Below are 13318 nucleotides of genomic sequence, written 5' to 3'. Positions count from 1 at the left end.
TTTGAGTATATCCGTCATCAGCACTATGAGAGAATTCACCACAAGGATCTGATTGAGAGGATGGGTGTGGCGCGGGTCTTGCGAGTTACAAACGACCGGTATTTGCTACGTACAGGATTCAAGCAAAATGGAGGCATGTGTGGATGAGTTGTTGATAGGAAGCATATATTTGTATGAATAGCCACCCGGCCTAGAGTGCACCCATGCGCTAGTAATTAGTCCAAGTTTGCGATGGCTTTTTCGGTGTGATTCCCCGAAGTGCGCGTCAAAGCTTCATGACATTCAAAACACTTAGTTCCCCACTTCTTACATAATCAGGTTACCAAGCAACCCCTCGTAGCATCGATCAACCCCCCCGCAACATGTGAGTTTGTGCGCGTGAGCCGTGACATCATGCCAATGATGCCGCAGCTCACCGCAGCTCCCGAGTCGCAGCTCTCTTAGTTGCGCTCTGACTTTCCCGCTGTGATTTTGTATTACAACCATTCAAGCGATGACTATGCTCTCTGACTTGCCCATCGAAGTTCTTTTGGATAATTTATTGCCTTGGCTTGCTATCCCAGATCTCATTCATCTAGGACAAACAGATCACTTCTTTGCCCGATTGTGCGACGATGAGACATTCTGGAAGAGAAAGTTGGAAGAAGACTTCAATTTCACGGATGAGAGGACCGCACGAATCACCGGATGGAAACATCTCTATAGAGGTTTGCGCAACCCCAAGACTTATGTTTGGGGGTAAGCACCGCTTTCCGCGATGCCGTCACCCTTCCGCTAAGTCAGATTATTCTCATGTAGGGAACACTCGAAGGGAAGATTAGGATTGAAGAAGATACCAACGACAACTCTTCGTGATGTCCCATACCCAGTTGAGTTGCAGATCAAATCAGGCGCACGTATAGTTAGTCTCTCGGCTGCTGGGTGGTATGTTATCACTGTCTTATACGATCAAGTCGCTCATGGACTCTGAACAGGGCATTCTTTGCACTAGATTCTACTGGTAGCGTGTACGTGTGGGGTGAGTCCATATATTATTGTGCGACATTAAGGACGGAAACTAACATCGCACCCAGGAACTTTGAATGGCACCTCGTATGCTCTACAACACGATGGGTACTCCGAGGCGGCAAAACCAGCTCATACACCATTGAAGCTTGGCATGCAATCTCCCACGAGGAGTATCAGGTTTGAGTGTTCTTGTGCTCGAGTCAAATACTTGTTCACATTTATTAGTTGTGGGCGGCTACATGCTACTACGCTGGACGATCAGCATCATGTTTGGACCTTTTTAAGCTGGGGCCGTCCCTTCAGGCTCGTCACACCAGCGTTCGACGCAACAACGTTAGATTCTACACCTGCGCTGGTCGAATCCGGCTGGAACTTTTCGTCTGTCCTTACCAAATCTGGTGATGTGTATGTCTGGTGGCCGTTCGCTGCACCTCTGAAAGACATCATCGCTGCACGAAATATAGCTATGGATGCTGCCGCGGATTCGAAAGCCTACGCTACAGAGGATGGTGTCATCCCATGCTCGACATGGGAACTTCGCGAAGAACCCACAAAGTTACCACCCCTGCCTCCTCTGCCGGAGCTGCCATTGGAGTCGGCGGAACCCGCGAGACTTATCAAGCTCGCAGCTTTGGAGAGTAGGCTTATCGGTTTGACTAATCATGGTCATGTGCTCTCGATTGCTGTTGAAAGCGATGTTGCTGTTCGGTCTGAGAGATGGGAATATGTAGGTTAATTTTATTCGTGGAACAATCTTTGCCTCATACGTTTTCAGCTTCCTAACTTCTCTGAAGTCGACAAGGTTCAGCAGCACCCCGTTTATGTCTCTTCTCAGTTGAAGCCGCCGCAAAACTTGCGAATATCTCATGTAATTATCTCGGCAAAGTTTCGAACGTTCCTACGTTGCTGAAGGGTCTCCCAGATATCGGCACAATTTCAGACATTTGTTGCTTATTCTCCCGGTTCCAGTTCTGTCATTCTTTTGGGTTCTCACGAAACACATGCCGATTCGACTCCTTTGATTCTCCCCGCACTTCAAAACAACGACGTTATCTCTGTTGTTCTTGGAGATTACCATTATGGTGCTCTTACATCCACCGGAAAGCTTTTGACGTGGGGTGAATATTCTCGAGGCGCACTCGGCCTCGGTGATCCTGGAATGCTTCCCCCTGGTCAGCCTGGGGGCTACAGAACTGAAGAACGCAGAAGAGCTGCTGTCACCAATGGCGGTCCGTTTCCTCCGGGCACCTCCGAGCCCGCGGAGGTCAGCTTTGGTCACGGGAAAGCACAGAGGGATAAGATGTTTTGCTTTGCTGTAGCAGCTGCTGGGTGGCACATGGGAGCACTTGTCATTGATTTGGAGGTGAGATTTTTAGCTGACTGAGTTCTGACTGCTGATTAATCGCCGGATCAAAATAGCCACACACAAATGATCAGAATGATAACGACGAAGACGAAGGTCCTTCCATGCCAGGACGGTTTCCCCGGTCTCGCGAAACGGGGGAGTCCCCGCAGGACTATCCTGGAGAGCCGGGTCAGTGGGGCCCGCCTATAAGGGCCAGGGCGTTTCGAATCGGGTTTGCTGGAAGAGGCGCCATGAGAGGCGGACATCTGGGTCGCGGCCGTGGCTTTTGAAAGTAACAACCAAACTTAGGGTTTATAAGAATTGACGGGCCTCTTCTCATGGTTAAATCTGGCCGTACGGCCGTATCGTGTCACGTTTCATTCTGTCTCTTGATCGCAACTTTTTGGTGTCATTACGAAAGCACTAAGACATCGAGTAACAATGTATGATGGTGATTTCTTTCCCATATCTCACGCGCATCATCACCTTGTCGGGGGCCAGACAAGCGTCCTCGTGGCGAAGTGAACAATATTGTGAGAGAAGTCTTCTACGCACTCACCGTATCCATTCCCATAGCGGAGTCCCGAACAGGTATTAATGACCTTCCAGATGGCAGACCCAGACTCATTCCATCAATATGCCATCTCCGATTATATTCTACGACCTCCCCTCGACCTTGTCGGTGAATGCATGGTCTCCAAACACCTGGAAGACCCGGTGTGTGCTCTATATATGCAATGATATATGCAGTCGCTTACTTCTCACTTGCATAGATTGGCCCTGAACATCAAGGGTGTTGCGTACAAGACCGAGTGGGTCGAGTACCCTGACATTGAAGCTCTTGCCAAAAAAATCGGGGCGCCAGCAACAGGCACCAAGGCTGATGGCAGCCCATCATACACCCTCCCCATCATTAATGACCCCAACACTGGGAAGGTCGTTTCTGACTCCTTCCTCATCGCCGAATACCTTGATGCGACTTACCCGAGTGGAACAACCTTGTTTCCTCCCGGCACAAAACCGTTGATGGCAGCTTTGGAGGCTGGTGTTATAGGAAGCATTGGAAGCGTTTTGCCTTACCAGCTCGCCACCAGCTGCTACATCCTGAATCCCTCCAGTGAGAAGTACTTCAGAGCAACCAGAGAAGCCACCTACGGGAAGAAGATTGAGGAGTTCTCTCCTGCTGGCGCTCAGCGTGACGCTGACTGGGCCAAGGCTAAGGAAGGCCTTGTTGCTGTAGACGGCTGGCTGTCATACAATGGGAAAGGGAAGTTCGTCATGGGCAACACTGTGACGTATGCAGATGGTATCCTCGGAGCGTGGCTCATGTGGATCAGAGTTACCAATGGTGAAAATAGCGCTATATGGAAAGAGGTCGCTAGCTGGCATGGAGGGAGGTGGGGCACCTACATTACCAACTTGTTGCCTTTCGCGACAGTCGTGTAATTACTTTCCCTAGACAGACCATAGACGAATGAAGAGGGATATTCCTTCATACCATAGCGTATTGAATAACGTACGCGGAAGCGCTGATATGGTGTTAGCACAAACCTTGAAGCTTGATTAACTGATTACTGCCAAAAAAAAACTAGGATTGAAGATCGTAATCAGAGTTTCGATCAGTGCAGGGCAAGTGCAGGGCCAGATGACTTAACCAGGCGTATGATTCAGATAAAGCAGGGTTTTACAACTCCGAAACAAATGCTCGCTCATCTATGTACAACATTTATACTCGGTTCTCATCAGAAAAAGATATTCAGATCAGTGTTCGAAGACAATAGTTAATCACTGATTTTGTTGTGTGGATGTAATGGCTTCAAAGTACATGTTATGTCAGTGAGCGTTTTTCACGGAATAAAAAATACATACAGCAAGTTACATATTGATCCTCCTTGTGTGAAGAAAACGAGTGAAAGATTAATGTGCTACATTGTGATTTGGGGCCATTTTGCAAGTCTGAGCCAGCCAAACACATGTTGGTACGATGGCGCCGACACCGACGAAGGTATAAAAAGACAAAATTTTGGGCCTGGCCGGGAATTGAACCCGGGACCTCCTCGAAACGTGGTTTACCCTAACAAGGAATCATACTACTAGACCACCAGGCCTTGAAGTTCGGAAGTTCATGTAACACTACAACCATCCAAGAGAATTTGGCAAGTAAAAGGTGGATTCAAAAATAAAAACAGCGTATGAAACAATGAATGTAGGAGGCAAAGAATACAAGTGTAACGACAGGAATATTTAATTTATTTAAACTTGAAAATGTTCCGCAGAGGCGTAGTAAGACGACTCTTCGGTGCAGCACCCTCGACTCCCATCCTGAGATCGTTCTCGTTCATCGTCGACCATCGCTTGCGAGCACGAGCGTAAGCAGTCTGCCCGTTTTCCTTTTCTGTACTGGCGACGCGATTGTGACGGCCAGGAGTAGAGGTTGCCGGCCCGTCGAGCTCGGGTACAGGCGGGACCTGCTGGACGTTGGTGTCGACAAATTTCAGGATGGGTACCTCAGATGTGCGATGAGAGCTGAGTATGGTACCCTTAGGAACGAGCCTGGACTTCATTATGTGTGACTTCTTCTTGATGATAGGCTCCTGAAGTGCCTTAGGCAACGGCGCAGTAGGATTTGTCACGGGTTCAGTATCCACAGGCTCCTTTGTGTCTGCCAATGTCGTGTCATCGACAGGGTTCATGAAGCTGTTCCGTAGAGGAGAAGGGCGCTTCGCTGCTGTTGATTCCGGTACTGGCATGATCAATAAGCCTGCATCTTGACTGCATCTGACATCCTCGAAGCGAACGCTCTTGACCTTCTTTAAAATTCCTCTAACCCGTGGAGGGGTAGAAGGAGTAATTAAAACAGGAGGAGGGGGGAGAGGGATGCATGGCGGATCAGTCAGGGGCGCCGGAGAAACCTTGACTGCAGGGACTACTGACTGCCGACAAGGAGGTGAAGGAGAACGAGTTAGATTGGAACTGGCGGAATAACCATCTGGAGTGACGTTCAGAGACTCCCTGAGCCTATCTGGCACGATCTTGGGCGTAAACGAAGTTGTCGGACAAAAAGACAGATTGTCAACGACGCCTTGAAGATCAAGATCGAGGTCATTTTCAAAGGCCCACTCATCTTCGCAGGAGGATGATGGCATTAACGATACAGAGTCCGTGTCCGAGTCAAAAAATGCATCTTGACATTCCTTGTTGTGCGTCACAGGCGTGAAGATTCCACTCGTATCAAGTGCGGCGTATTGCGATCTGAGGCTTGATAGCATACTACTGTGGTCAGTAAAAAGGTTTCCATCGGGACTAGGAACGTCGGAGTCAAATTTCGGCGACCAAACGGTTGGAGACCCGCGGAAGGCCGTAGGGATATCAGGATAGTCCAGATCGTCCAATTCCTTGAGTTGCAAACCGGAGACCTTCTTCCCTCTTCGAATAGCCAGAGAATCAATAGAACCGAGTTGTGGCAACGCGCGAGATGACTTGCGGCATGTTGATGTCAGTTGCTTTATTGTCTTATCCGAGCCAGAATTGAGAACGGGAGTGGCCGAGGAATGTGTCCGTGTCCCCATTCGTCCGCGGGTTGGTGTAATGGGCCCCGGTCCAGATGAAACTGTATTTCGCTTGATAGTGGTCATTGGAACGTGAACGGACCATGGATTACATCCGACCTGACGTCCGGAACATTCCTTCGAAATAACAGCGGTCTCCCTGTGGCTTCGAGTGCAGGGCGTAGAATGAGGGAATGTTTCTTTGGAAGATTCATTTGAGATCTGTTGATCCATCCGTGCTTGTCGTATCTTCCCATTTTGCGACTTGATGGTTTCAGCCAGAAAGATGGAACCTTCAGAAATCCAGTCACGCTTAGGAACCGAATTATCACTAGTCCAGGGGACGTGCCTGGGAGGACACTGCGGAGTAAGCCTATCCTACATTCGATTTCGTCAGCTAAAGCGGCAAATTATAGAAAATCTTCGCTCACAATCCAAGTGTTCATGAAGAGCCGTTCCTTCATGACCAAGTTCATGCGCGGTATTGTTGGCGCAGAGAGAACGACACGAGCGGTGCGTTCGTCTGGATGTATGTCTCCAAGAGCGATGACACCTGTACGAACAGCAAATGGCACTTGAGCGCGGTGACCTTGGATTATAAATATAGGTGGCTGGTGATCCTTTGGGAATGGCGGCACGTCCTCCCAGTCACTTTCATAATCCGCCGAGCTCACTGTGAACGAGAGCGATGGAATGAGTGATTTGAGATCGTCGAACGGGCCTGCTTGAGCAAGGACGGTCGCGATCTCGAGTGATGGCGGAGACGGCAAAGGAGATGGGCGAGCCGGAGGACGAGGGATGCGTGAGGGCGACCAAGAAGACATTTGATACCAAAAAGCAAAGCAGAAAAAGAACAATACAGATGCATCAAGCATCAGGGAGGACACCTGGTCCCAATCTGACGCGAACAGCCGCGGCTGACTCCGGTGTGTAGTCCTCCGGCTGAAGAGGCTGACTAGTGCTAGAGTCATACACTGACCATGGCTGACTTGTTAAAGTTGTCAGTGGAGCCTTGTCAGTGGAGCCTTGTCAGTGCAGTCTTGTCAGTGGAATTTTGTATTTTGTCAGTGGAATCTTAGTTCGGGACTGTCACAGTGTTGTTGGCCTTACAAACCAAAATATTGTACGATACGTACGCCGGTATGTTCGCGAATTTGAAATTGGCATTATAAGCGAAAAACTACTGCAAATATGACGAGAACGAACATGTGCTGTGACAGAACAGGGGGAAAAAAAATCCAAAAAAAAATAATCGAAGACATTCCCTAGCCCTGTATACCATGAACCACTTATATCTTCAGCCACCCAAATTTCTTCTTCTCCCTCCCGCACGTATTTGATTGGGGCGCTGACATTGTATTGGAGCGAGACCTCTTAAAGAACGCCTTGAACGAAGTCATGCCGGTAGGGGGAGAGACCAAGGGCGAGGGTGATACATTGGGTACAGAGCGGCGACCACATGCTCGGATGACAGGGGTACTTGTATTGAGACTGGTGATGGAAGATGGGCCAGGTGTGATGACTTCGCGAGGAGGACTCCGGTACCCTTCTGCGGGGTATGCAACAGGTGAGGTAGAACTACCGACGAGGAATGATGGTGTGCCCTTCATGAGTGATCAGTCAAGGCTCCATGGTATGAAAAGAAAGGAAAATATGTACCCGAGGCTCGTATATGTATCGGATTGATCGCCTCCGTGCCACAGGTGTGCTGGCTGGTAGAATGGCCAAATGAGACTGGCACTTCCAAGCAGATTAATCCTGGAAAAAGCCAAAAAGGCAGATTGGTTTACCTCGGACATATCATCCGTGGATTCGGTCAGCATCCGCCTCTTACCTTTGTCCAGCAACACGGGCTGTTGGAGAAAATGGTCACCTTGAATATTGCTGAGCCAGCGGAGCGCATGCGGACACGATACAGGTACAGTTGAGCCAATGGTAAAGGTGTCAAGTGCTCCTAAAGCCGCTTCAGGGTATGGAAAATCTTGGACCCAACTAGCAAGTTCATCGAGTTCCTGAAGTAGTGCGAGCATGTCGGGAGGAAAACCGATATGTGTTGGGGAGGATGAGCAATGACTTTCTAACGGGCATTCGATGTGGTAATCAGTCAGGTCGGTCGCAACAGCATGCATGAAGCGGTCATTCTGGGTTGGGACGAGCCTAAACATCCTACCAGAACGCTTGGAAAGAAGGTCAGAAATCGGAGAGCTTGATGCAGTAGGTGGGCTGAGCGGGAGTGTAGGAGAGCACGGAGGGATAGTGAAGACCAGGGCATTCTGATCGACGATAGGACAATTCAATGGAGCGCTCTGCGGATTGAACGATTTAGTAGCGTGATGGATGGCAGCATGTTTGGATCCTAAGAGGGAAGAATTGTTGTCGACATTGGGGTTTTCATGGTCAGAATTCGAAATGATCATTGATGAGCTACGCTTGTTGCTGAAGATAATTGCTTCTTCAGCGGACGCATCACGATCCGAAACGTGAAAGGCAAGCGCATCGACGGGTGTGTGCCCCGACAGGTCGAGCGAGGGTACAGTATACGGAATAACAGGGAGGGCGATGGGGGTGACTCGATACCTGCCATTTCTGCGGTGGTGTCTACGACTTTCCGGGGAGGAGGGACTTTCTGGGACGAAAAAAGAGGAAGCGTCAAAGGGAACACCTTGTTCGATACTATAACGGCTGCTCTCGGTTGCTTGCAATGCCAGAGTGTTTCGCAAGTCTCGGAGGATGGGTGGAGGCTTCTTTATCCACGCTCTTCCTCCTGATGATGCTGGAAAATCCGAGCGTTCGACGGCAAAATACTTCGAAAGGGTATAGGACGGTGACATGGCGAACAACCAGCAAACACAAACCAATGGTCCAGAAGTTAATACGAAGAAAGGCAGGTTCGTTCAGTAGTCAGCCGCTCGGTGTATGACGTTTAGCAAGGCTGACTTGGGACTTGCACTGGACATCGTTATGAACAAGTAAATGCACAAGTTGCGCATCAATTGTGATCTACAAAAATCAGCTACACATGAGGTCGGCCAGAGAGATACCATGACTAGTAGCTGTTGTCCTCACTTAACGTCAGTCACACCAAGCAAGATGAGGCGAACTCGTTCGTTGGTGGCTGATTCGTTCCTGTTCAAATCTTCGTCAACGTTGCGAAGCGTTCAAGTTGCAGCCGTAGTACGTACGTAGTAGTACGACAGTCACGGTGACGTTGCAGAATCAATAGAAACGTGTCTTTTCACAAGGTTTCCATCAGATAGGTCGATTTCTGTCCTGAATGGGTTCAGAGAACCTTCGCAGATCATCAAGATCGTCGTCGAGTACCTCCGAAGTCGTCCAAGAAATGATACGATGATTGATGTTACGATGACTGGAAGCGACAGGATCTCACGGTAGTTCCTTAAACGCGACATAGACGCTGGTTTTCGCTGATTTCTGCTTTGGCAGTGCAGTAGTGCTCAAACTTCGTCTCCGTTGTCGTTGTTGCGAAGAGCTAGTTGGTGCTCATCAACCTTTCGTGCTTGTATCGCGCTGCATCTCATTTACTACCTGTTTGCAGATCAAGCTGTCGACAACGCTTTTCCATCTCCCACATTCTTTTGCACCGCGTATCGCGCTATTTCATTACCTTCATCTTGGGTAGCAGGTTGGCAATCTCAGAGCACTTGAGTTCGGTGAGTAACCGTCCAGAATCGCTTTATTTGATGAGCCATTTTCTCTTTTTATTTGCACGTCAGGCCGAATGTTTTCATTACATGCAGACGATACACTACATCATCTGAATTTTATATCCTCATTATTGGTGTCTTGCTTCAAAGTTTACATGCTTATCTCCCCTTTTTCAGGTCTTGTCAGTGCTTTCACAAGGGTTTAGCCAGAACATACTGTGAGTATATTGCTCTCTTGTTACAGATGGCGTGATGAAATCCGAGAATATTTGCACGTCAGTCAGAGCTGCGCGTCTTACGACGCGTGGTGGAGACGATGTATTCCATACCTGACCACAACCTATTGCAATATATGTCCGTTTATGATAACTGCCCTCCATCTCAGGAATATCCCGCTGGATCCTAGATCGCCTCGATAAACCATCTTTATTCATTTAATATCTCCATCTCGCTCCTACCTTGCAAATATCCGTATGTCGACTACCAATGGTTCTATAGCGCCTGGCGCTTCTCGCACAACTCTCGCACCGCCTGCAACGAATAACACGCGTCCCAGGTCAACAGGACTCATCCCAACCAACAATGTTACCACCAAGGAGGGCGTGACCGTTCGCACTCGAATCGACCCTACACTCACCGTCGATGATGTGGTCAGGCAGCTCTGCGTTAATCTCAAAGTCACAGAGCCCTCCTCCAATTTTGCTTTGAGGGATAAAGATACCGACGAGCTGGTCGTGAACGAGAATTTGCGGAAGAAGATCAAGAACAAAGCGAATCTCAAGTGTGTAATACCGGGATAATAATCGAGATGTATTACTGATGATGTATATGTGATGCTCTACAGGCTAGTCAATAGTCCCAATATCGAGGCAGCAGAAATAGTCCAAAAACTCCTCGTCAGAGATGAGAAAACCTTCAAGATGGCTCTTTGGTCATTGAAGAAGTTCATTAAAGTGCGTCAGGTTCATTCATTCGTGGGTGCTCTCGTCAACAATGACTGTGCTCCTAGGAAGAAAAGTTTGCTCAGGAATTTTTAAGTCATGGGGGTCTTTCCGAGCTTGCACAAGTTATTTGTACCGAGCACGGAAACACACTTGCAGTGCGTGTTGTTTTGACCAAGTGCAAGGTCAACTCCTAAGTATCTATTTCAGTACGCTCTCGAAGCCATGCACAACCTGATGGATCTGGACTATGGTTGGTCAACCCTCGACAATACCTTCGTTTTCAAAGTTGTCCAAATCCTCTCTTCGCCAAATTCTCTCATCAACGTTTGCCGCCCCGCCACCGCTATCCTAAAGAAGCTTGTTGAAGCTGACCCGATGAATGCGCCTGGACCACTGATCGCCAGTTCGAGTAGAGCACCCCCTGTTGCACCCCCGGGCTCGGTGTATCGGTACGGTTTCCAGATTGTTTTCCAACAGATGCGGAGGGAGAAAGGATCATTGGAAACTGTCGTGAATCGGCTTGGAAGCGCAGATACTGCAATGATTCTACATAGGTATGCGCAACGCACAGGCAGTCCAGATAAGGCGCACACTGACATTACTGCAGCATGATGCTGATTAACTCCCTGCTTTCGCACGTCAATGATACCGAATGGGATGAGTTTATCTCTGAGCTAGAGCGCCTCAACGTTCGGAAGGCGGTCATTGTGCGTGGCATCCAATTTGCGTTTCATAAATCACTCATGAGTTTTTAGCGACTCATGTCGTCACATAATATAGATGACCTTACGTCCTCGATTCTCGACTTCCAGGCCAATATCGTGCGTGTGACATACCGTAAGAAATCGACGCTTGTCGAGCCCGAAGTCGAGCCTCTTCACGCGTCTGCTCTTGAATATATATGGAATTGTAGCAGAGTTCAGGATGAGCGGGATGGTGATGGTGAAGTTTTGAAATGGCGGAAGCTTGGGTTTTCAAGTGAGAATCTGGTGCACGAATTTCAAGAAGTAGGGGAACTTGGGCTTGATTGTTTGGTGAGCACTGTCATTTTAGCCGTATGGTCCCTTGACCGATCATGTCGCAGCGTAATTTTGTCGCAGACGACCCAGATCTGTTCTCCAAAGTGAGATTTCTTTACTCTTGCTTTTCATCACAAACACCAACATCCATATCGTCAATAGGTTATATTGGAGCAGTTAAGTCGTCCGGTAGATAGGCGATGCCCCATCGCAAGGGCTTCAAATGAAATTGTTGAACTGCTTGCAGAGCATTGGGTGATTTTCGCTCCTGCATGTTAGTAATCTGTCGCGGAGTACGCAACTCATCTAACATACCCATCATCAGATTCAACATCAACAACATACCAGCCTTTTTTCCTCAATTTTTACCGGGTCCATGCTCTCGCCACACAATTTTTCTTGCGAATGTGGAATGAGAGTGGCTCTGCAGCAGGCGATTTTTCTCGCATTGTGGCGCTTGCTCGAAGCCAGTACGTCATGATCTCTCCTAATCCTGATATTCACCCCTGATTCTCTCAAGGGTCAAAGTGGCGTTGCAAAGGGAAAACATCAAACCATGGCACGAGGTGGAGCGCGATTTCCTCGACTGCGAGTATCGCGCTGTGAGGGACAGGCAGATGCAGGAGCTTGAAGCAGAAGACGACCTTCTAAGCAAGGTTCCTGTGCGGTAAGAATCTTAGCATCTGATCTTGGGGTTCCTTCTTAACACTGGTAAATCAAGCAATTTGAAAGAGAAGATCACCCGCGAGTCCGCCGAGTTCGTTCGTCAACAACGAATACAGTGCCTGTTTCAAGGGGCATGGTTCGTCAATGGCATCCCCACACCAGCCAATGGTCCTTCGCGGCGGCCAAACGGACATTGGAGATTCATACGACTGGTATAGATCTATTGCGTGCTTCCTAAAGTAAGCTCATTGGCTCGATAGGACAACGGCTTGAAATATCTCCACTATGTGGACAGTGCGGTCCAGTTCGCCGTTCGAAATGGACTTGAAGATCTGCCAGAGCGGATTGAGATCGCAGCAATCACCCAGATCGCCACTGGCACATGCGCATCTCCACCAAACAACTTACAAAATCACCTCGATCTATCTCCGCCTAACAATCTCACTCCATCGCCTCTATCATTCTCTCTCCTAACAGCCACTGAAGGCTCTCTGGCAGATCAAATTGCGTCAGATCAATCCCGGTGGGCAGATTGGACTGATGGGCTGAACATGCTTCGGCGGGACAGCGGTCATGTCACATCTGAAGAAACGGCAGGGTACATCAAAGCCTTGACAGAGATTGGCCTCAAGATCAAGCTTCTTGGTGAGTCGATCACCACCCTCGTACCACAGCTAAGATCTATAATTTCAATTTCTTCTAGATCTATCAGGTGAGAAGGTTGATATACCCAGTGGACTGGTGGCAGGACCTCCTCCAAGCAATACCGATTTTTTCTTCTCAGATCTCATCTGATGTGATGAGAAGAAGTCGGGTGTATGTGTCTCTTATAATTATGATTTGTGTACGTCTATCAAGACGTGATGAGATTCGATGACGGGTAATCATGTAAACAATACTATTAGTTGCTCGTATACGGCTTGTACAATAAACATCCCTTGTCTCATGGAAACTATATCGAGAGGATGCGTGCAGTTGATGCAGTATGCAGTTGATGCAGAGGTGGCTGATATACAAGCTGTGGCAGTTGATGCGATGAGATGAGGACTTTCATGTCAGTGGTGTGGTTAAGTGTCAGATATTAGTTATGCTGGATATGCATGTCATACGGGGGTTGAACCCG

General features: G+C 48.6%; 5 protein-coding genes and 1 non-coding gene across 6 annotated transcripts; 3 read left to right on the top strand and 3 right to left on the bottom strand.

The window, feature by feature from the left end:
• Positions 1-493: 493 nt before the first annotated feature.
• On the top strand, positions 494-2776 carry EDB93DRAFT_1304601 (regulator of chromosome condensation 1/beta-lactamase-inhibitor protein II; the record flags this gene model as incomplete). The annotated part of the gene is made up of 7 exons (XM_041454731.1): positions 494-738; positions 799-924; positions 975-1018; positions 1074-1185; positions 1234-1735; positions 1784-1876; positions 1931-2776. The coding sequence occupies 7 exons, from the start codon at positions 494-496 to the stop codon at positions 2390-2392; spliced, it is 1584 nt and encodes a 527-aa protein (XP_041311524.1). The 3' UTR covers positions 2393-2776.
• Positions 2777-2990: 214 nt separating this feature from the next.
• Positions 2991-3799, top strand: EDB93DRAFT_1078366 (uncharacterized protein; the record flags this gene model as incomplete). The annotated part of the gene is made up of 2 exons (XM_041445376.1): positions 2991-3070; positions 3127-3799. The coding sequence occupies 2 exons, from the start codon at positions 2991-2993 to the stop codon at positions 3797-3799; spliced, it is 753 nt and encodes a 250-aa protein (XP_041311523.1).
• A 579-nt stretch (positions 3800-4378) lies between these two features.
• EDB93DRAFT_t26 lies at positions 4379-4461 on the bottom strand. The gene has a single exon. It is a non-coding gene; the product is annotated as a tRNA-Pro (tRNA).
• A 141-nt stretch (positions 4462-4602) lies between these two features.
• Positions 4603-6725, bottom strand: EDB93DRAFT_1101098 (uncharacterized protein; the record flags this gene model as incomplete). The annotated part of the gene is made up of 2 exons (XM_041447068.1): positions 4603-6279; positions 6333-6725. The coding sequence occupies 2 exons, from the start codon at positions 6723-6725 to the stop codon at positions 4603-4605; spliced, it is 2070 nt and encodes a 689-aa protein (XP_041311522.1).
• Positions 6726-7084: 359 nt separating this feature from the next.
• EDB93DRAFT_815517 (uncharacterized protein) lies at positions 7085-8892 on the bottom strand. The gene is made up of 2 exons (XM_041457572.1): positions 7561-8892; positions 7085-7505 (listed from the first exon to the last, which is right to left on the bottom strand). Exons 1-2 carry the CDS (start codon positions 8730-8732, stop codon positions 7298-7300), a joined length of 1380 nt encoding a protein of 459 aa, XP_041311521.1. The 5' UTR covers positions 8733-8892; the 3' UTR covers positions 7085-7297.
• Positions 8893-10039: 1147 nt separating this feature from the next.
• On the top strand, positions 10040-12990 carry EDB93DRAFT_1078257 (ELMO/CED-12 family-domain-containing protein; the record flags this gene model as incomplete). The annotated part of the gene is made up of 13 exons (XM_041445363.1): positions 10040-10347; positions 10411-10519; positions 10576-10665; positions 10718-11064; positions 11118-11217; positions 11266-11544; positions 11595-11633; positions 11692-11803; positions 11855-11999; positions 12050-12196; positions 12251-12407; positions 12456-12840; positions 12899-12990. The coding sequence occupies 13 exons, from the start codon at positions 10040-10042 to the stop codon at positions 12988-12990; spliced, it is 2310 nt and encodes a 769-aa protein (XP_041311520.1).
• Between the last annotated feature and the right edge of the window lie 328 nt (positions 12991-13318).

Source organism: Suillus bovinus (genome assembly GCF_016758785.1).
Source record: "Suillus bovinus strain UH-Sbo-P2 chromosome Unknown EDB93scaffold_7, whole genome shotgun sequence".
Taxonomy (NCBI): Eukaryota; Fungi; Basidiomycota; class Agaricomycetes; order Boletales; family Suillaceae; genus Suillus; species Suillus bovinus.
This window is presented reverse-complemented; position numbering and strand designations above follow the sequence as displayed.

Bases quoted from the DNA above. Each gene is read 5' to 3' on its own strand.
- EDB93DRAFT_815517 (XM_041457572.1), bottom strand. From the start codon at position 8,732: ATGTCACCGTCCTATACCCTTTCGAAGTATTTTGCCGTCGAACGCTCG. The intron at 7,506-7,560 runs GTACATATTTTC...TCACTCATGAAG, and splicing joins GATACATATACGAGCCTCGG to GGCACACCATCATTCCTCGT.